The sequence below is a fragment of the Eumetopias jubatus genome, unplaced genomic scaffold (assembly GCF_037043125.1).
Source record: "Eumetopias jubatus isolate StellerSeaLion01/CBP00866 unplaced genomic scaffold, mEumJub1_p1.0 scaffold_12, whole genome shotgun sequence".
NCBI lineage: Eukaryota > Metazoa > Chordata > Mammalia > Carnivora > Otariidae > Eumetopias > Eumetopias jubatus.
In genome coordinates this window covers 36,399,953-36,423,283 of record NW_028274818.1, presented here as the reverse complement: position 1 = coordinate 36,423,283, position 23,331 = coordinate 36,399,953, and the positions used below count along the sequence as shown (strand labels likewise).

Below are 23,331 nucleotides of genomic sequence, written 5' to 3'. Positions count from 1 at the left end.
GGAGAAACGAATTGTAACATGTTCACACAATGGCATACTTTACAGTACTAAGCAGGAAAAATCTATAACCACCCTCAAAAATATGGATGAATCTCTCAACATGATATTGAGCCAAAGAAGCTAGACACAAAAGAATACATAGTATGTGATTCTATTTATATACATATTTTAAAAAGAAACAAGCTCTGTAACAAAAAGATGTGCATTTAGAAGCCAGGATAGTCACCTAAGGGCAGGTAGTAATTTGTAGAGTCATAAGAAGGGACCTCTAGGCACCAGTCACACATGTGGGTTCACTTAGAGAAAATTCTTATATGCATGTTTCTGGGCCATATTTTAATAAAAAGCTTGAAAACAGAGGGACAAAATAAAGGAATAATTACAAAACTCCTTTACTCAACCACAAATTCTTACATTATTCACCTCAACAGAAATGCATTTCTAATAAAATTTTACATTTTAGGTAATAATTACTTGTTACTGTTATCATTTTTGTACTCTGAGTTGTGCACTAATAATAATAGTAATAATGACTCAGTCTAGGAGAAATGTTTACGTTTCTAGCCTTATGGTAATCAAAAAGCAAACAACACAACAAGGCTACAGAGAAGATACCCAAAAAAAGAAGAAACATTTAAACAAGACAAAATTCTGTGGGAGAAATAAAATACAAATAGATCAAGGAAATATCACTGTGAAAGAAGGTCTTGCCCATATACATTTTAAAAGGATGATGGTGGATAGTAAATCACTAAATTATTTACAATCTATGCTATTTAAAGGTATCTGTTTTATTTTTAAATATCGATATTCATATTATGGCAAAAATGAGATCTTTTATATTTATTTAAATTTATAACAGAAGAATTTAGATGCCCACATTAAAAAGCATAACAGGGTATACAATTTTTCCAAGTTTCTGTATTAGGAAGTACAGAACCCAAAACTGGTTCTATGAAAAAAATGATTCAGTATACAAGAATCTCCCCAAGTATCCTTCCCTTAAGAACCTGTCAGACTGGTATGTTCTACCTACATTTTTTAGGTTAATCTACATTAATCAGGCTGCTTTTGGTTATAAGTGACAGAAACCCAACCAAACTGGACTGTCAGTCAGTGAAGGGTCTGAGATTTTACCCTACTTGCAAACAACAAATTAGCTTGTCACAATTTCAGGATGCTGGCAGAAGACACAAGACTCTTGGGTCAGAGACGAAGGACTTTATTACTCACAGCAATAACAGTAGCCAGAGCATTTGTGCCATTTTCCTGAGCCCCTCATCCCACAATGCAATGCAAAGAGAGCCAGGCGATGCCTGCACAGGCAGTAAGGTATTCACAGGAGATAAACCCAGGCTTAGGAAATCCAAATATTTTATAACGAGCAGTAAACCTGCCTGACCTTGTCCCAGAGAAAGATATTATCTTTATTATACTGAATTGTTATATTTATTATACTGGATGGTAAACAAAGACCCTTTACTTTGGAGAAAGATATGGTTTCCATCTTCTAGAGATATTTGTTATACAAGTTATTCTTGGAAATATGGCCTGAAAGAGAGTCAAAAGATATGCACAAACACAAGAGAACCCTGGAGAACTGTCTGCCAACATGAGTTGAGTAAAAAAAAAGTAAACAAAAATAAATTCCTATAACTGGAAAGTACACAGATATGTTAGCTTCAAGAACTCCTGGAGCTAGGGGCAAAAAAATACGTGGCGGTCGGTCATCTCAAAACTATAGCATCCAACATGCAGCTCTGTTTTCCTTGGAGTTGGCTTTTCTTGCTACTTGGCTCCCCCTGGTGGTGGCAAGAGGGCTGCCCCAGCTCCAGCCCAATGTTCTGACTCCTCCACAACCCCAAAGGAAAGAACGTTTTTCTTTCCTGACAGTTCCAACAGAAACTCTGGAATTTCTCTGCATGGGGAGATGGGCCACACTGACTGGCCAGTCTCGGTCACATTCTGAACCCAAGATCTCAGGTGCAGGGTGTGCCCCAGCAGAATGGCACAGATTGAGAATGGGATGGGAGAGCTTTGTTCCCAAAGAATGGGGGAACTGAGCTGAGCAGGCGAAGCTGTAGTTTTCCCCTAAATATGACTTTCTAAATACCCTCAAGATAACAAACCTCACATGCATACTTCCGTGAAATTCAAGTACCATTTCTTTTTACAGGCTGATTCTCATTTTAATGAAGCTAGTGGCATATCCAATTTGCTATTTTATAATCAAAGCTCTTTAGGAAGAATCTATCACAGTGGTGCCACAGAACGGATGTCCTGTTTGATCACAGTCATTACCTTATTGTGCTGTTCCAGAATAAATAACGGCTCCTCCAAAGATGACCATGCCCTCATCTCTGAAACCCACGAAGGCCACCTTACTTGGCAAAAGGGACTTTGCAGATGTGATCAAGTTAAGGATCGTGATATGGGAAGATTATCCTGGATTTTCCAGGTGGGCCCGGTGTAACCATGAGTTCCTTATAAAAAAGACACGAGGAATCAGACAGAAGGCACACTGAGGATGGAAATAGAGGGACAGAGGGAATAATTAGAAGAGGAGAAAGGTCAACCATGAGCCAAGGGATATAGGTGGCCTCTGGAAGCTGGAAACAGATTCTACTCTAGAGCCTCCAGGAGAAACCAGTCTTGCCAACACTTTGACTTTGGTCCAGCAAACTGAATTCAGATTTCTGGCCTCCAGAACAGCGAGAGATAAACTTATATTGCTTTAAGCCATCAAGTTTGTCATGACTGGTTACAGCAACCACAGGAAATAAATGCAGGTCGTGGCATAAAGCAGGTGGTCAGTGCCCAGTGCAGCGGTAAATGGAAACAAACCCAACAATGGGTCCTGCTGCACAAAAGAATTTATCCCGAAGCTGAGACACCTGGTGATGACAGTTCTTGCTGAATTTCCTCCTGTTACAAAATGTTACTGAATCCCACATTACATAATACTTAATTTTTAATACTTTTAACAAATGCTCAGTAGTGACTGGTGGAGGCAGTATGGGAAAAAGGGTGTCTTGGCTACTGGTATGTGATAAAGACTAGAATAGTTACCATTTCAGACTTTATCTTTGCACTAGTTCCAGAAGCAGTGGGTAGACAGCAGGGCACTCCCCTTTTATCCTCATCTGGCATGTGCTGGCCCAGCGGGGGCTGAACTCTTCTTGCACCCGTAGCAGAAGGTATTATAGTAACTGTGATAAGCAGTCAAATAAATTAATAACATACATTCTAGGATGTGTGGTTCATTTCAGAAACCACACATGCACTGAAATCCCAAGTGATTTCCTGGTGTGGTCCTTAGAGTACAGGTCTGGGAATCCTGCTGCAGATACCCTTGTATGTAGTGAATATATACCATGTGGCAAGCAACTAGATACACAATTAGAGAATAAAGGGACTTACTTAAATATTTAAAATTATTTTGGTTTGAACTGTGAAAAGAGCCAAGATGCCCATTGACAGATGAATGGATAAAGATGTATATATACACAATGGAATATTATGCAGCCATCAAAAGGAATGAGATCTTGCCATTTGCAATGACGTGGATGGATCTGGAGGGTGTTATGCTGAGTGAAATAAGTCAACCAGAGAAAGACATGTATCATATGACCTCACTGATATGAGGAATTCTTAATCTCAGGAAACAAACTGAGGGTTGCTGGAGTGGTGGGGGGTGGGAGGGATGAGGTGGCTGGGCGACAGACATTGGGGAGGGTATGTGCTACGGTGAGCGCTGTGAATTGTGCAAGACTGTTGAATCACAGATCTGTACCTCTGAGACAAATAATGCAATATATGTTAAGAAAAAAAAAAAAGAAGAAGATAGCAGGAGGGGAAGAATGAAGGGGAGTAAATCGGAGGGGGAGATGAACCATGAGAGATGATGGACTCTGAAAAACAAACTGAGGGTTCTAGAGGGGAGGGGGGTGGGGGGATAGGTTAGCCTGGTGATGGGTATTAAAGAGGGCACGTTCTGCGTGGTGCACTGGGTGTTATGCACAAACAATGAATCATGGAACACTACATCAAAAACTAATGATGTAATGTATTATGATTAACATAACAATTAAATGACTGACCAAAAAAATTATTTTGGTTTGATTTTAATTTCTATTAACATATTTGTAATATACTTTTTTCCCTTTCCCCCCAGTTTTATTGAGATATGATAGGCAATATATTATATTACTTTAAGCTAAATAACATAATGATTTGATTGTAATATACTTCTGAATATCACCCCGCACATATATGATAGAGGGCAGGTAGATTGGAGCCAGTGTGAGGTAGAGACTTCAAATATTACATGCTAATAAAATAGTAAAAAATCAAAATGGTTTTTATTTGATTAATGGTGTCTAAGTTCTACTAGTCTTTACGTGATATTCTATTTAAAGACCAGTTTAAAGTGCTCCCATATCCATAAAACTCTTTCCAAATGAATTCACAGAAACTCCTAGTTAACAGGAAAAAGTTTCCCACAACCTCACAGAAAGTAGTATTTAAATGTACTATGATTCAAATTCCTTTCTAGATATTTTAGAAATTTTCTCAGCTTTAACATAACCCCAGGGGCACTGCTGGATAAGAATGCCCACTCACTATTTCTCGTGTCCTATACCTAGTGAATTGGCCTGAAGTACCCATGCCCAAGCCATCTGGGTGACCACATGGCATAGAGTAAAGAAGAAACCAAGACCTCTGGGGTGCCTGGGTGGCTCAGACGATTGAGTGTCTGCCTTCGGCTCAGGTCATGGTCCCAGGGTCCTGGGATCAAGTCCCACATTGGGCTCCCTGCTCAGTGGGAAGCCTGCTTCTCCCTCTGCCTCTGCCGCTCCCCCTGCTTGTGCTCTCTCTCTCTCTCTGGCAAATAAATAAATAAATAAAGTCTTTAAAAAAAAAAAAAAAGAAAGAAAGAAAGAAAGAAACCAAGACCTCTGAAAGTCTTGAAATTCAGATTCCAAGAATGGCCATAAATGGACCAATGTGTAACCATGGATAAACCGTATAACCTATCTCTACATATCAACTTTACCACTAGTACAATGGGTGGGAATCTCCTGTTCCTCTAACTCTTCTAGAACTTGCAGAGGATCCAGTGAGGCAGAAGCAGAATCAATCGGAGCAAAAGAAACTTCCTTTGAAGGTAAAGGCTCCTGAAGACAGCGAGACAATGTAATCACAAGGGAAGGCCCCTGAGACAATGACGACTGCCCTCTGTCTTCTCTCATCAAAAATGAAATCTTAGTCCCAAGAACTTAACAAGATGTGAGGGGAATGAGCTTCTATTTAACCACAGCCTTCCTGAATTTCCAGTGTGATACCCCAGTTCAGCTTTAAATAAAATGCCTGTCGGGAGCCATTTGAGTCAGGAGAAAAATAAACTGTCTGGACAAGCTAGTAATCAGGAAGAAAATATACTTTCTCCTCTCTCAGCTAGAAATAGTAAGTGAATATGGGGAGTGTAAAGGTTCTGACCTGCATTAAAAAATTACTAGTTCCTCTCTCATTGTAATCTGGAGGGAAAAGAACCAAATTCTCCTTGCCTTGGCATGGGGCCACTCCAGGAGTTAAGTGCTGAGATGGGGTTTGCCAAACTAGATCAGGCAACAAGAGGAGGGAGTGTGTGTGTGTGTGTGTGTGTGTGTGTGCGCGCGCGCGCGCGCGTGCGCGCGATGAGAAGTCAGGCAGGAAAATGTCTGGTGTATGTTTGTCAAACTAGATCAGGCAATAAGAGGAGGGAGTGTGTGAGTGTGTGTGTGTGTGTGTGCGTAATGAGAAGTTAGGCAGGAAAATTTTGGTTAGACGCCATGTCCCTACCAAACTCCTGGCACTGCAAAACCCACTTCTTGGGAAATGATTAAGTACCTTTTTTATAGAGCCCCTGCCTACTGCTAACAAAAGTGGATGGTCTTTCCAGAAGGAATGCCACCCTGCACCCAAACAACACTAATAAAGCCCTCGGCCTCCTCAAGGCCAGATATATTCCCAAAGTCTACTGAGCCCTGCTGAATACATTTTCTCCCCTACTGTGACAGGACTACAGGGCACTGCGAGGATGCTTGAGACACAACTGGTTTATGGAGCTTCGTCTTGCAGACTTGAGAGTTATAACTCACTCATATTTCTGAGTTACAGAGCAGTCATCATCTGCCTGTTCAGGAAACGAACTTACACTTCAACATCAAGGATAAGGCAGACATGAGAGAGCTCTTGCCATCAACAAATGCTTTTGAGGGGAGCCTGGGTGGCTCAGTCATTAAGCATCTGCCTTTGGCTCAGGTCATGATCCCAGGGTCCTGGGATGGAGCCCCGCATCGGGCTCCCTGCTCAGCGGGAAGCCTGCTTCTCCCTCTCCCAAACCACCCCCACCCCCGCTTGTGTTCCCTCTCTCGCTGTGTCTCTCTCTGTCAAATGACTAAATAAAATCTTAAAAAAAAAACAAAAATAAAAACAAAAACAAATGCTTTTGAAAGCCAGAGTTATGTAAGAAGCAACCTGAGTTTGCCTCTGCAAAGCATCACACAGCAGGGTCCCTCCAAGAGCAGGCCTAGGGACCAAATCCCCAGAGTACATCCTTCTCAGATCCCTGGATCCAGCTAACCTCCTTAAATACCTGAGGCCCAAACATTCAAATTCCTCAAGCTGCTGGAAGTAAATTTCAATAGCACAAATTTGGGGACTTTTTTTTAAGGCAAAGATACAGATTCTTATTTTCCACAATTAATTGAATATTACTTCTCCAACCTCTGCAGCAGAAAAAAACACTTGATCAAAATGATTTGTGTGTGATGCATCCCAGAGCCCTCAGAGGGCCGCTTAGCATTCCCATCCCTTGGCTGGAATGGTCCACTGTCCTGGGCAGCAGGGCAGTGTGCAGAGCAGAAAGGGAAGGGTCTGGTTTTACAGGCTGGTATCACCAACCCCATAGAGACCAGGCTAGAGATTTTTACATACACTACTAACACAAGCTTTGTAGCTTAAAGCAAACAGATCTGTGCCGAGATATGGAGGCAGTGGTCTTAAGACAAATCCTCCAGGCTAATCATGAGATGCTTCCAGGGACATCAATGATGCAGTAAAGAGGCTCCCTGATAACTAGCGAAGCTGTATCCTCTCAGCCCCTGCCCTGTATGGGAGGGAGGGTTGGAATCTGCAACGTCTTCTATAATCCCCATCCTCAGACACCTGGCTGTCCTCTCCCTGCTCTTCCTGGACTCACCAAGGCAAGATCTGTTAGAGGGACCCCTGCTACCACCTGTCATCACAGCAGGTCCCAGCCCCTCAAGGATCAAGGTGCACAGGGACCAGGGTGGTTATCCCCTAGGGAAGGGCCACCTTCCCATTAAACCTGGGAATCTAATATGAGCTTGAACTCCCCATCCCCTCACTCACTCCACTGCATGTTCCTCAGTGAGCAGAGGTGGGTCTTGGAACAGCAGGTTCCATGTGGCTGAAGGAAGTGGCCAGAGACAACCACAGTGTTAGAGTCCCAGTTCATTCATCAGCAGCTACATGTACAGGACAGCAATCCCGTATCTGAAACCGTTGGGGTCAGAGGAGTTTCAGAATTCAGATTTTTTTTTTTAATTTTTAGAAAGCTAATATAACACCCCAGCAGAGTATGAGGAAAGATCCTATAAGCTCATTAGTATTTTTGGTACCCAAACATGAACATTCATACTGATCTTCTATCAGGTCAATCAAATTAGTTATGAAGAGAAATCCAGAGTCCTTAAGGATGGGGGATTTGGCACCATCTGGTTTACTTTCCTCCAGGAGATACTGAAATTCAAAGACCCACAGTGGGGAACAGACAAGTGAGGCAACGGTCAAATTCCCAGTAGACATTCCCTGACTCAGGAGGCCCAGGGGACAGATCGGTGAAGATGGGATCAGGATGACTGAAAAAGAATCTCTGACACAGTAAATGCCTTCTCAGCTGAGCTTCCCTGGCCTGAGAACCCAGAGACAAATGCTTGCACAGAGCCCTCCATATTTAGAAATTTGGTCTCCAGGACTCAGGCACCTGGCTCCAAGGATACAACATAGATCCAGTCATGGGCCCACCTCGGCAGAAGCAGACCGATTTTCTCAGAGCCCTGACTCCTGTGTGCCAGATGTTAGCTCCACAGGGTGCAGGGCAAATCATGCTTTGATCTTGATGCCTTTGAGAAACAGAAAGAACATCTTCTAGCTACTATCTTTCCTCTGCCCCTTTAAATGCCCACATGCTCAGAAGCCACCTCCCACTCTGTTCTCTTCTCACTCTGTGCCTGCTCCCTGGCTAACTGTATCCACTCCCATCACCTCACCTGCCTTTATCCCACAGCTCCTAGTTCCACCCACCCCAATTGCAAGTCACATTTAAAAAAAGATTTTGTTATTGAAGTACAGTTGCCATACAATGTTATATTAGCTTCAAATGCACAACGTAGTCATTCAACAATTCTGTACATTATGCTATGCTCACCACAGTAAGTATAGTTACCATCTGTCACCATATGACATTATTATAATATATATTAACTATATTCCCTATGCTGTACTTTTCTTTCATCTCTGTGACTTACTTATTTCATAACTGAAAGTTTGTACCTCTTCATCCCCATCACCTATTTTGCCCATCCCCCCACAGCCTGTGGCAACCACCAGTTTGTTCTCTGCATTTACAAGTCTGCTTCTGGTTTTGTTTATTTTGTTTTTTCAGATTCTACATATAAGTGAAATCATATTGCCCTTCCTCGTCTGATTTATTTCACTTCGCATGATACCCTCTAGGTCAAGCCATGTCACAAATAGCAAGACGACTTTTTTATGGCCGAGTAATATTCCATTATGTATATGTACATCTTTTTATCCACTCATCTACTGATGGACACTTAGGTCGCTTCCATAGCTTGGCGATTGTAAATAATGCTGCAATGAATATAAGGGTGCACCTATCTTCTCCAACTAGTGTTTTCATTTTCTTTCGGTAACTTTCCAGTAGTGGAATTTCTGGATCATATGGTATGTCTATTTTAATTTTTTGATGAAACTCCATACTGTTTTTCATGGTCTAACTCATATTTTTAACTGCCTCTTGGGCATCTCCAGGTTGCCTCATGTCCTCTCCTCCCGAGCCATAACCTACTAATGTCTGTGTACTTCCCCACATCTCCCTACCTTGCACTTGGGTCAGTCACATGACTCACTCTGGCCAGTGGAACATGAGCAGAAATGCCGTGTGGTACTGCTGGCAGGGGTATTTAGTACTTGTGCACTATCCCTGTGTTCTCGTTCCCTCCATGAGGCCAGCACAAGACAGCAGAGAATCAAAATAGAAATATTCTAGGTCCTAGAGTCACTGCCTAGAGAAAGCCACTGGTCTTGCACTGAACTGTGATAAAAACAAACTTCTATGGGGAAAGATCACTGAGAGTTTAGAATGATCTGACACAGAAGCTAGTGCTCATTACCCCCATATACCCACCTTCTCCACCTGGCAAGTTCCTACTGAATGCCCAAAACTCCAATTCCAATGCTACCTCTTCTGTGAGATCCAACTTTCGTGGGAAGATAAGCCACTCTGTCCTGTGACCTCTAGCAATTCACTCACGCATCCGGCACAATATTACCTCAGTCTGTAGCACATTTCTGTTTGCACGTTTGGCTCCTACATGTGTGGGTGCTTCTCTTTTTAATCCTCTATTCTCAGTGCCTTGGAAGTAGCAAACACCTGATGTTTGATTTCCGGAAGCAAAGCTCGGAGCCTTCTCGCTCATATGACCAGCAAACCCCGAGTCAGCATTTTCTCCCCAAGTCCCAGTGTTCTTGGCATCATGCTACGTACCATGGTTGAAGGCAAGAAAAGTAGGACACTACTGCCCACAATGAGGGGTGCTTTTTATCTTTAGATCCTCTGCACCCCATTTGCTTCCATCTTTATTAAAGGACAGCTTCCACTTAAAAAGCACATTGTCTTTTCAGGAACCATTGGCTAAGACATTTCTCAGAAAGCAAGATCAAAGAGGACTTTGTAATGACGAGAGGAAAGCGGAGCAGGGCTCTCTCGTGACCCCTGTGAGTCTGGCTCCCCCCGAGCTGGCACACTTTAGACTTGTGACCTGGCATTCTGGGATTGCACAGCTGTACTGGGGTTATTTCTGGTATGAAAAAAGCTGCAGCGAAAGCATCGCCGGCCCCTCAGGGACCCAGACGTAGAGATGATAGCCTGGCAGTGCAGTCGCATCATTGCCGCTTGGCCAAACTTCCCAAACCAAAGGCACAAAACCACGCTGCTGGTCAGGGAAACAGAACAGGGGACCCTTGCTCTTCACATCCAGGGAACTGGCAACGGGCACTGTTAGCAGCTCCCACTCTCCCCATTCTTTTAAGGCTGTGACAGAACTCTTAGTTCCAGCCCGAGGAACTGCGCCCATAAATAAATGACGCTTGATTGTTAATGCAACGTTTTCACAGTAGTTCCCACAGACTAGCATTTTACCTGCTGTGGGTGTGGCTTTGCAGTAGACACGGGGACACGCCACTTACTGCACAGTAAACACGGGGTCGACCAGTACTGCTGGCATCCCAGCACTCAGACAAAAACATCCACAACAACAAAGAGCCTGGCAAACCCAGGCGCCACACCCACACTGCAAGGGAACACAGCGGGGCTTCTAGCACCTTCCCTGGCGGGATGTTGAGAGTGGAAATGAAACAGACTCTGCAGTATACTGAAGGCTGGGATAATGAGGAAGGAAGATTAGGAAACATTTTAAAAACCGGAGCACTACCTTAGCAGAAGGCAAAGGTAGAGTTTGGGAGAGTTGGGATAGTACGTTGTAAGGTTCCGTGCTGCATGTGATGGATCAGAGGTATGGCAAAGGAGGGGACCCTGAAAGTCACAGCTCAACGCAGGGAACTGTTTCTGGGCGGCACTTCAAGGGTCACATACCATGAACAATGAACGCCTCCCCCTAAATCCATTCAAGGTACCAAGAGCATACGTGGAAAAGAAGTTGACTGAAAATGGCACTGCTGGGCAATTTACCTTGTATGAAGATCCTGTTCCAGTAGATCTTCCCCACTTGACTGCCCCCGAGAAACACTAGGTTGGACAGGATCAGCATGGAGGTGGAACAGGATGCCAGGGCGGCGTGGAATCGGCGGCGGGCTCGCGGGGAGAGGAACTGGACCTGCGGGGAACACGGGCGATGTGTCATCCTGGTGGCGAAGAAACAGCGCTGAGGTGCCGCCCGGCCCCTGTCAGACACCTGCCCGGGACACCCACCCTGGAGCCTGAGCGAGGGCGGGACTGGGGCTGCTCCCAAAACCTTTATTCCCGCTGCACGTGCACTCTGGTCTAAGGAAAGAAGCAACTCGCCCCCAACTTGTTGCTTCCTCCTGCCAAACGGGAGTGGGCTCCCCCTGACGTGTGACACGAGCACTGACGCTAGTTCAGATTTGGCTGGAATGCCCCCACATGTTCTCTGCAAACCTACAGGTACGAGAACTCTCCCTGATGACCAGCACAGCTCCATGTCATGAGGTCAAGCTCAGGGTGATCTTCTGGGCCCGTTAACGTGACTCTGGGAAGCCACCCCGTCAGTCTGACCCACTATTAGGAGGAGTCCCATTCAGAGGGTGCAGGAGAATCAGCACAAGCCGCCCTCCTTCCTGGAATCAGAGTTCAGGGGACACACCCCACTGGAAGTGAGCCTGTAGCAGGGTCACACGATGGTCACCTGCCACAGCACCTGAATATGCGGGAAATGGAGAGGTGGTTTCCAACATTGATGGTAAAGAATTCTGTCCATCCATCTGAGGTCTTCACTGCACTTTTTCCTCCCCTTTTAATGTCTTCTTGGGGATTGCATAAAACAAGCAAAGTCTTTATTTCTTGGCACTGACCATTCTGCTGGCCTTACCGAGTGAGATCACAGCGCTGCGCCCGGAGTGTATGAGCGCTGTCAGTACACCTGCAGGCACTGTCCTTCGGGTCTGCACATGCAGCATGAGAACCAGGTACAGTGCAACCACCGGGCCAAAGGGCCCCAGGGTTTCTGACAAATACCTCAGGCTAATCCAAAGACAGGGAAAAAAGACAGAGCAAAGGGTCTAGAGATCATTCCTGAATATCCTTCTGAAACCTACACATCTCTGGGGTCACTTGCATCCTGATTTCAGCCGTGCTCCAATTATAAACAGGAATCTGGGAACGCCTGGGTGGCTCAATCAGTTAAGCACCCAACTCTTGATTTCGGCTCAGGTCATGATCTCAGGGTTGCGAGATCCAGCCCTGCATCAGGCTCCACGTTCAGTTGGGAGTCTGCTTGGATTTTCTGTCTCTCTCTGCCCTTCCCATCCCAGCTCTCTCTCTCTCTCTCTCTCAAATAAATAAATAAATCTTAAAAAAAAATAGAAATGTGAATTACCCAAATTCCTAATGGGCAAAAAAGGATTAAGCTACAGAGTGTCTCCAGCAGGGGGCTTACTTAGTTCTGAGTACCCTGCTATGGATCATCTGGGGCTACTGTATAAGCCTTGGTCAGTGTCCTCTGGAAACCTAGAGAAATGAATTTCTGACCCCCTCTCCTTTTTCTCTCCTGCCAGTCCCAGCTTCTATTCTATATGCTCAGATACCACTGCTACCATATACCTCCCCATCCGTGGCCTTCTCCTCCAGCATCACCTTGGAGCATGGTTTTACTGCCACCATATGTGAAAGTGTGGCCTTCTCATGGACAAGCTGTGTAGTAGGCACTGCCTGAGTCATCTGCTTGGACATGATTGTTCTAGAAAGCTCTCAGATGATGCTGACATGTCCCTGGTTAGAGGCTACCAGACAAGATGACCTCTAGTCTCTCCCTTGTTCTAAGAGGTCACAAGCACATACAGGGGATACTATCAAGCAAGACCATATAAGAGATAACACACAGTATAAAAACTGGTAATGAAAGAGAAATGGTGACGAAGCAGGCTTGTAACTCAGTACTCTTCACCTCTGAGAATAAGGAGACATTAATCTACTGGTTTCCATTTTTTAGAGCAGGAGAAGATATTTTCTGGGTATTACTGACTCAATTAGCAGTAACTTGGGAAACAGGGTGAGAGGAAGCAGGGAGACGGGGAAAAAATCCAGAATAATAACTCATAAAATATAAATTGCTGTAATTGGCATAAATGTGTCCAAATAATTCTCTCTAGGTATAGGACCATTGATAACACGTTTGATTTCTAAGGGACCCGGTGAATCAGATGTTTTACCACTTCTGTTCTAACCTCATCCGTGTCCTCCAACCTTATATCCTGTTAGGGGAATTCAAAGGCCCCATGCAATCTTTTCCATATTAATGTCAGTGACAGAGAATGCACATAGCTTGGTTAAGCTCAGAGTGGCTTTCTTTCTACAGGAAATGATTACAATTATTAAATAATCGACTGAGAGATACCGAGAGAGGAAAACATTCTTTGCATTGGACTTCTAAGCAGGGCTGTGGTGCCAGGTGACCTGGTTTGGGGCAAGGGCCAGGCTAGTTGGAGGCAGAGCTGAGGGGCAAGGGGCAGAGTTAAGGGAGGAGACGAAGGGGAGAGAGTGCTTGAGACACAGGGCTCCTCTTTCCAGCACCTGAGGCCCTAGTTTCAATGGGTCTTCCTTTGCTTCTGTGATTACCTGGCTACATGATTCAATAAATTCCTATTTCTGCTTAGGAAAAGAAAAGTCAGAATCATAGCAAATATGAAGGAGCCTCTGCTCTCAGGACAAGGGAGGACATCTAAGATCAGAAATGAAGGGCTACAATTCAATTTTTATAAAGAGTTAATTCTGTAAAAACTAAGCTAGAACATTAAAGGTGTAGGCTGTTGGAATCAATGAACTAGAAAGATATAAAGGAGAAATCAAGATGCTCACAGGCAGTTCTTGATTACCCCCCAGGAGGAGCAGGTGGGGGACAAAGTAGGTGATGATAAAGATAATCCAAAAACCTGATTTAACTAATAGCCCCATTCTCTGAACTGACAAAATTAGCCTTGCCAACAAGCGGCAAACTTGACTGAGCATTACTTCTCTTCACTGTGTATCAGTGGGAGAGCAGAATGATAAGGCAACCAGGAGCAAAAAGGGGGCCTGTGTGGATAACCCATGATTAATATTAACAGCAAAGGAGATACGAATCTCAGCTGTAATTCATCTCTCCTCTTCGGATTCCCTGGATGCACTATAGATGGTGACAGTTTTGACACTTGAGGTTCTCTCTCTACCTTGGAAACCATCTGGCCTCAGCCACTGGTTTATACTCTAGATGTAGATTCCATACTTAGGGGTCCTAGGAGGGAAAAAGTCACATGGGCAAGGGGAGATCCATCAATAAATACAACTTTCTGAATGTCTAGGGACATAGGGCCAAGGTTCCCACTTTAAACTCTTGATTTCTTTTATACACTCTCCTCTGACATCCTAGAGCAATTGTTGTCATCACTCTTGTGGTCCTTCACATCTAGGATACAGGCTGTCTGTCCATGTGCAGGGACCATGCCTCATATGTTAGTCATGGCTGAGGTGCTTAAGAACCCCCTTGGTAGAAAAACTTATGTGAGGGACTATGAACCAAATGGGGAAATAAGTCAGTGTACAACGAAGAGTCATCAGGTATAAAAATAAGAATTGCCAATTGATCAGATAAGGCAGTGATCGGTAAACAGAATTTGATTTTAACACAAATATAACAGAATAAAAAAGAACACTGGTCTGGTCATGGTCCCTTCCCAGAAGGTAGATGAAGTGATGGCAATCCAATATCCTGGCAGCAAGAATCTGGGAAGGGCATGGGCCCCAGGGGATGTTTAGAACTTGCTGAGCACTCAGCTGTCTCAAGGACATCAAAATTATGGCATTTGATAGGCAGGGTCCAGGGATAGCAAACATACTGCAATGTATGAGATGGAACCGTCCTGCCCAGAATGTCAATAGTGTCTCTTGCGCATGGGTGAAATGTTTTCTTCTATATTCATTATAAAGCCAACTTCCCTCCTGGTCTATAGGTGCACAGCACCTCCCTTCCTCCCTCATTAGGGGCAATGCCAAAAATGTGCCCCCTTTCCCCCCTGGGGCCCAGAGAAAGGCATCCTAGGGCAGGGAAAGTGCTCTTTACAGTGCCCCCCTGTGGCCGCCCCCCCAAGCCCACCCACTACCCCCGGAGCATCAAACTTGAGAGAGGAGCCTCCTGTGCTTCCAACCACAGACAGGCATGGTGCAGCGCCAGTTCCAAGGCTCCTCCCCTCCCACCGCTCAGACAGACCCAGAGGAAGGAGGAAGAATGGGACGCGGAGCAGGTCAGAAAGTATGGCTTCCTACGCCAGGTGACTCGTTCTCCCTCAGGGACTCTGACTTCGGTGAAAGGTTGGGGGGAGGGGGTGGTTCTCTCCATGTTAATGTTGATATGACCCACTCTTCAGGCCCAAGAGAAGGTACTAGATTTTGGGCCTGGATACAGCAAGCCCCTTAGAACACTGGGAAGGTCAGGACCAGGGTAGACCTCTAAGTCCTGTTTGAGTTCGGGCTCTCTGATAGAAAAAAGAAGAGGTGGGGTGTGGAAATATTGTAGAAGGACAGCCTAGCAGTGCTTTAAACTTCTCTCTGAGACACTGGCTTCCAAAGGCGAGGAACTAACCCAAACAAAGTAAACCTCAGGGCAGAACTAAATTGTCAAACTAGTTTGCATTTCCTGCTGTGAGGTGGCAGCTCCCGTGTTTATTCTTATCTCTATGGAAACTCCTCTCTCTTTTCCAGTCAGCATCCTGTCCCTGGAAATCACAGGACTTCGGCTGGGGCGAGCCAGCTGGGTGCTGGGGTGGCGTGGTCCACGGAATCTGGGTCAGAAGTTACTCTCAGAATGTCTGCGAGGGTGGGAAGCAGATGGCGCAGTGGGGCTGCAGTGGCTGTGTGAGGTAGGGCCCACACTCGTCCACAGGGGGACTGCATGTGGGGCCGAGCTGGGAGGAGGGACAGGCTGAGCATCTGGGGGAGCAGATGGGCCGGAGGAATGGCTGCTGGAGACTGACAAAGGCTTGGCAAGTGGGACCTGATACTGTTTATTTTTAAATGGGGAGAAGCTAAAAAAAGAAATTGGGTGGGTTTGAGCAGCTGGACACAGTTCTTCCATATAATCACTGAAGTCTTTCATTTTCTAATAAAAATGGTAACCAGAGGGTAAGAGAGGATGAACAAGGAAATGGCAAGGGGGATACTGGTGGAGACGAGGAGGAGCAAACGAGGGTAGACACCCCACAGCCTATAAAGATGAGACCAAAGACAACCAAAGAAACAATTATAGCTCTTGTGAAAGAGAAAGGTGGCCAGAGTAAAACACTCAGGAGGAGGACTTGAACCCCTGTCCCATCCCGTACCAACCCACCAGGACATTGCTCCCCCTGCTTCCTTTGCCAAGGCACTCTGGTCATTTCCATTTAGAAGTCTGTGTTTCACGAATAACCCCTCTCTCTCATGCTGCTCCCAGCATGGTGAGCTCTGTCCTTCAATCTGTATCACCTAAGACCCATGCATACTCTCTGTATGCTCAGCCATTACTTAACACCTGTCTCTCTCTTTACCCTAAATAAGTTACAGAATCTCCTGACTTTCTTAATGTTCCATTGCATCGTATATCCAAGCCAAATGAATACAGGAAGGCACCCAAAAGCAACACCTCCTTCCTTCTTGTAAGTGTCCAGAGCTCCAAAATATATCTGGTCAATGAAGTTAAATTTTCCAATCTCTACTCCTGAGATCTAAGCAATGCATGGTCCTGAGATCTAAGCAATGCGTGCGCCTGAGATGGAATCAAATATCGCAGTGATAAAGATAAAGCCAGTTTGGCTTAAATGGATGAGTCACCTGCTCCGCAGTTTAGATATTCTGCTTGGTTAAAAACAGCAGAGGCTATAATTTAGCATCGAAATCCACACAGCATATGAAGGAATTTCAGAGGACTTTCGAATAACTAAGCAAACAACTGGCTCTTGGGATAATCAGAGAACTTAAGCCATATTTGAGGAGCTAGGTCCTGCTAAAAGTTCTAGAATGGCCAACAGTACTGTCTTACTCTGTGTTCTTGCTCTTCTAACGACATGCCCTTACCTTTAGTCCTCATGTCTCTGCTCTGGATTTTGCAGAAGCCTCTTTCTTAACTGGCATGTTAAACTCTGGTCTTTCCCCCTCTGGTTCATCAAGCACACTGAGTATGTCCCTCCACTGCACAAAATATTTTGGTGGTTCTTCATTGCTTGCAGACTAAAATCCAAAGAAGGCCCTTTACAATCAGACCTCATTTTACTTTCCAACCTTAACTCCTACTACTCTACTAATGACACAGCTCTATTCACTGTTTTTCCAGCATGGCACACACTTTTACATCTCTGTAAAATGACTTTACACATTACTTCTCTTGCAGAAGCTGTTTTCTCTACTGAGAATGTGTCCTCCTCATTCTTTCTTCAAGCTCCAGCTCAGTGTCAGCTCAGAAGACCAACAGCTTTGGACCAGCCCAAATGATGCTCAGGTTCTGGCCCCACTTTTTAACTGTGCTGTCCAGAGCAAGCTCAGGCTCCTCGTATACCTAGTTCACAATTGGCATTTGATCAATGTAAGCTACTCTAACTCTGACAGAGTCAGCCACGCATTTTCTGTGTTTCTGTAACCCATGGGATAGACAGTATCGATCTATATGTTTTAGATATACAGTTTTTGATACAAAAAAAATTCTCTATGTGAGGAGCTTAACCTATATAGTGCTAACCTATATTGCTACCTAAGTAGAAAAAATTATTCCCATTTTACAAAGGAGGAGCCAAAGAGCAGAGACATTAAGTAACTGGTCTTAGGCAGACACTGATAAGTAGAGTAGTAAATATAGTACAGTCATTCACACATTCCTCTAACTGAATGTCTTCAAACTCCCTGCTACATTCTGTGTAGCAGTATGTGTCCTCTCCTCTAGAATGAAATCTCCTCTTCAGTGTCAGATACAAAGTAGATCTTCAAGAAATGTTTTTATTTCTTGAAATACTTCAAATACTTCAAAGACTAGTACCTTGTGCATGTGTTCCTTTAGTAATGGTTGATAGATATTGACCAAGTGTCAATTTCAGGAGCTCAATATTTTCAAGAACAATATGGCTTAAAATGACACTGAAACTTAAAAAAATATTAAAATTCACCATTAGAGTAGGAGATTTAACATATCCCCCCAGAAAATGACACCTAAAAGATCAAAAGTAAGAATATAAAATACGTGAATAAAAATAGGTCTAGCATCCAAACTGGAAAGGCAGAAGCAAAACTTACCTCTGATTGCAAGTGAAATGAAAGCACTAAAGATTCCACAAAAAACAAAAAACAAAAACAAAAAAACCACAACACTGCTACAACTAATGAAAAAGTTCAGCAAACTTTCAAGATAAACAGCAACATGCAAAAATTAGCTACACTTCTATACACTAACAATGAACAATCTGAAAAGTAGATCAGGAAAACAATTCCATTTACAATAGCTTCAAAAAGAATAAAATACTTGGGAATAAATTTAACTAAGGAGGGAAAAGACATACTGAAAACTACAAAACATTGCTTAAAGAAGAAAAAGAAAGACATCTATATTCATAGATTAGAATACTTAATATTATTAAGATGACAATACCACCCAAAGTTATCTATAGATTCAATGCAATCCCTATCAAAACTCCAATGATGTTTTTTTTTCAAAAATAGAAAAACTCATCTTAAAATTAATATGGAATCTCAAGGGAACCTAAATGGGCAAACAATCTTAGAACAGGAGAGGCTATCAAGATGGCACCATAAGAGGCTCCTACACTCCTCTTCCTCCCATGGATGCACTGAATGTACAGTTATACATGGAGCAATTTACACTGAAAGAAATCCAGAAACTAGCCGAGCAACTCCTACACATTAGGCAAATGAGAAAATACCCACATCTTAACAGGTAGGCAAAGCTGAGACACACTCTTGCCATAAACCCCACCCCCAGCACAGCATCATACAATTGGGAGAAAACCCCCAACTTAAGGCTTCTTCCTGAGGAACATAAATTTTGAACTCCCATCCAGCACCCCAAATTTTAAGACTCCCATCACAGGAACAGGCAGTATACCAAAGGTGCGTGTGTTCACAAGACCTGCAAGACTAGCAAACAAAGAAGCAGTTCTTAAAGGGCACATGAGCACTTGTTATAGCTCTCCCCACAGAGTTCACCATTGAGGGAGCAAGAAAAACTCGCAGTCTTTCTCTGAAAGAGGTCTATCTACATACTTTCAAAATTGCTTCCTGAGGGGCACCTTGGTGGCACTGTCAGTTGAGCATCGGACTCCTGATTTTGGCTTAGGTCATGATCTCAGGGTCGTGAGATCAGCCCCACATCAGGCTTCATGCTCAGCAGGGAGTCTGCTTGAGATTCTCTCTCCCTCTCCCTGTTCTGGCATTCTCTCTCTCTCACTCTACCTAAATAAATAAATAAATCTTTAAAAAAAAAATTGCTGGGCACCTGGGTGGCTCAGTTGGTTAAGCGACTGCCTTCGGCTCGGGTCATGATCCTGGAGTCCCGGGATCAAGTCCCACATCGGGTTCCCTGCTCAGTGGGGAGTCTGCTTCTCCCTCTGACCCTCTTCCCTCTTGTGCTCTCTATCTCTCATTCTCTCTCTTTCTCAAATAAATAAATAAAATCTTTAAAAATAAAATAAAATAAAATAAATAAATAAATAAATAAATAAATAAATAAATAAATAAATAAAAAATTGCTGCCTGAGAGTCAGGCTTCTAATTTAGCACACATCTAAAGGAGGACTGGGACTCTCGCAGGACACTGGGAAGCTAATAGACCCTCCCTCACCTTTTCCCTCCAGCTCACTCTAAGTTGTCAGTACCTCCCTGGAAGGAGCTTATAATCATACCTGCATGCTAGCTTTTGCAGCTGCTGCCCAAGTAATAGGTCCCCCAATGGCTTGGCTCTGATAGCCAATGGGGCTTCCATTCACAAGTCCCACAGGACTGTGGTAAACAAACAAGCAGTTCCTAAGCACTCTCCTGAGACCATACTACAAGTCCTGGCACAGGGTGAGCAGGCAAAAATTCCCACCTCCCAGTTTTTCCCTGAAAAGGGGTTTAAATACATACCCTCCCAGCTACTGTTTGAGGGTCTGGATTCTAATCATATTGCATCAAGGTGCTGACTGTGATCCTCCCCTATGGGACACTAATAGGTCTTAGCACATCTTCAACTAAGGGGGCCACTAAGAACAAAGAAGGTAACTTGAACTTGGACAATCACAAAGGTTTGAGATAAAAATTAGAAGCTCAGGCCAGGCTGACTGATGTGGTTCATCTTCTACAAAAGACCACTCTGTCAAGACTGGGAGAGATGGCATTTATATATAATGCAAAGAAACCATCACAGAGAGTCAAGAAATATGAAGAAACAGAGGAATATGTTCCAAACAACAAAAAAGAAGATAAATCTCCAGAAAGAGATCTTAACAAAATGATAAGTGATTTTTACCTGATTGAGAGTTTAAAATAACAGTCATTAAGATGCTCCCCAAAGCCAGGAGAGTAATGTATGAACAAAGTGAGAATTTCAACAAAAAGACAGAAAGTACCAGACAGAAATCACAGAGCTTAATAATACAATAACTGAACTGAAAATTTAATAGAAGGATTCAAAAACAGACTAGGTCAAGTAGAATAAATAATCAGCAAACTCAAAGACAGGTCAGTGGAATTTATCCAATCAGAGAAGAAAATGAAAAAAGAATGAAAAGAGTATAGATGGTTTAAGGGACTTATGGATACCATCAAGCAACCAATATACATATTGTAGGGGTCTTGAAAGAAAAAGAGAGAGACTGAAAGGAGAAGAAAGCTTAGTCAAAAAAATAATGGCTGAAAGCTTCCCTGACCTGGAGAAAGGAAACAGACATCTAGATCTAGGAAGCCTAAAAAGTACCAAATAAGAAATCTAAAGAGACCCACACAGAGACAGATTATAATTAAATTGTCAAAAGATAAAGACAAAGGGGAGACTCTTAAATGCAACACAAGAAAAACCATGTGTTACATACAAGGGAACCCTCATAAGACTATCAGCAAATTTTTCAGCAGAAACTTTACAGGCCAGAAGGGAATGGCACAATGTACTTAAAATTCTTAAAGAAAAACATAGCCAACCAAGAATACTCTACCTGGCAGAGTTGTCCTTCAGAATGAGGGAGAGATAATGAGTTTTCCAAACAAAAGCTGAAGGAGTTCATCACCACTAAACCAGCCTTAAAATAAATGTTAAAGGGATTTTTTTAAGCTAAAAAAAAAAGGATGCTAATTAGTAATAGGAAAACATAAAAAAGTCACTGGAAAGGGTAAGTATATAAATTCAGAACACTCTAATGTTGTAATGGTGGTGGTAAATAATTTATAAATCTAATATAAAGGTTAAAAGAAAAAGTACTAAAAATAACAGTAACTACAAAAATGAGTTAATGGGTACACAGTGTAAAAGATGTAAATTGTAACAGCAAAAACATAGAACAGGTGGGTGTAAAAATGTTGAGCTTTTGCATTCAACGGAGTTATCAGCTTAAAACAGACTGTTACAAGATGTTTTATGTAAGCATCACAGTAAGGACAAAGCAAAAACCTAAAGCAGATACACAGAAGATAAAGGAATCAAAGCATAGCACTACAGAAAATTATTATATCGCAAAGAGAGTAAGAGAGAAACAAGGAAATAAAAAAGTCAGAAATAATTAACAAAATAGAAACAGTCCATATCTATCAATAATTACTTTAGGGATGCCTGGGTGGCTCAGTCGTTAGGTGTCTGCCTTCGGCTCAGGTTGTGATCCCAGGATCCTGGGATTTCCTGCATCGGGCTCCCTGCTTGGCGGGGAGTCTGCTTCTCCCTCTCCCACTCCCCCTGCTTGTGTTCCCTCTCTCACTGTGTCTCTCTCTCTCTGTCAAATAAATAAAATCTTTAAAAAAAATTATTTTAGGGCGCCTGGGTGGCTCAGTTGGTTAAGCGACTACCTTCGGTTCAGGTCATGATCCTGGAGTCCCTGGATCGAGTCCCACATCAGGCTCCCTGCTGAGCAGGGAGTCTGTTTCTCCCTCTGACCCTCCCCCCGTCATGTGCTCTCTCTCTCTCTCATTCTCTCTCTCTCAAATAAATAAAATCTTTAAAAAAATTATTTTAAATGTTTTGTGGAAGTGTGGAATGACTATATTGTACACCTGAAAATAATATTACACTGGATGTTAACTAGAATTTAAATAAAAACTTTTTTAAAAAAATAAATGGACTAAAGTCTCCAATCAAAAGACAGAGATATTTGTATACCAGTGTTCACTGCTATATTATTCACAATAGGCAAAAGGTGGAAACAACCCAAATGTCTGTCAATGGATGAATGGATAAACAAAATGTGATATACATAGGATGGAACAGTATTCAGCCTTTAAAAGACAAAAAATTCTGAAGCACACTATAACATGGATGAATCATAAAGACATTATGCTAAATGAAAAAGTCAGAAGGAAAAAAATTACATGATTCCACTTAAAGGTGGTACCTAGAATCATCAAATTCATAGAGAAAGAAAGTAAAATAGTGTTCCTGGGGGCTGGGGAGAAGGAGGTAAAATGAAGTTATTGCTTAATAGGTTAAGAGTTTCTGTTTGGGATGATTAAAATGTTCTGGAGGTTGATGGTTGTAATGGCTGCACAACATTGTGAATAAATTTAATGCCTTTGAATTGTACATTTAAAAACAGTTAAAACAGTAAGTTTTATGTCGTGTATAATTTATCACAATGAAAGAATTATTAGGCCTGTCTCACAGACAGATATACAGAATAATGAATATATGTAATTTTCATACACAAGTGGATCATAATCAAACTGAATACAAACTAAGCCAGGAAAGGAAGACAAATATATTCTAAAAAGTTATCATGAAGGCAAAGCTCATCAACAATGGAATAAAATAAATCAGCAACAAAAATTTGTAAAACTTAACACACCAATAAATTTTTAAAAATTTCATTGATGTAAACCAAAAACTTTTATTGAAGGAACAATAAAATGAATAAATGCTAGCAAGTATGATCAATTAAGAAAACAAGGTCAGATAAACAACAAGAGGTAATAATATACAGGAAATTTAAAACTCTTTGGAGATTATATAGCGATATATTTGATAATGTAGCTAAGAAACAAAGTATCTAGAAAATATAAATTACCTAAAATTCTCATAGAAA

At 42.8% G+C, this 23,331-nt stretch overlaps 1 protein-coding gene across 6 annotated transcripts in view; it reads right to left on the bottom strand.

Annotated features, from left to right (window-relative positions):
- HHAT (hedgehog acyltransferase) overlaps window positions 1–23,331 on the bottom strand; it is a 328,768-nt gene that overhangs the window by 44,646 nt on the left and 260,791 nt on the right. For all 6 annotated transcript variants that reach the window (XR_015766435.1, XM_088016786.1, XM_088016784.1 and 3 more), the window contains one exon: window positions 11,060–11,204. Coding sequence is in view for 5 of the 6 variants with exons in the window: in XM_088016786.1 (XP_087872912.1) it covers window positions 11,060–11,204 (145 nt within the window). In the remaining variant the exon portion in view is untranslated. The remainder of the gene's footprint in view (window positions 1–11,059; window positions 11,205–23,331) is intronic.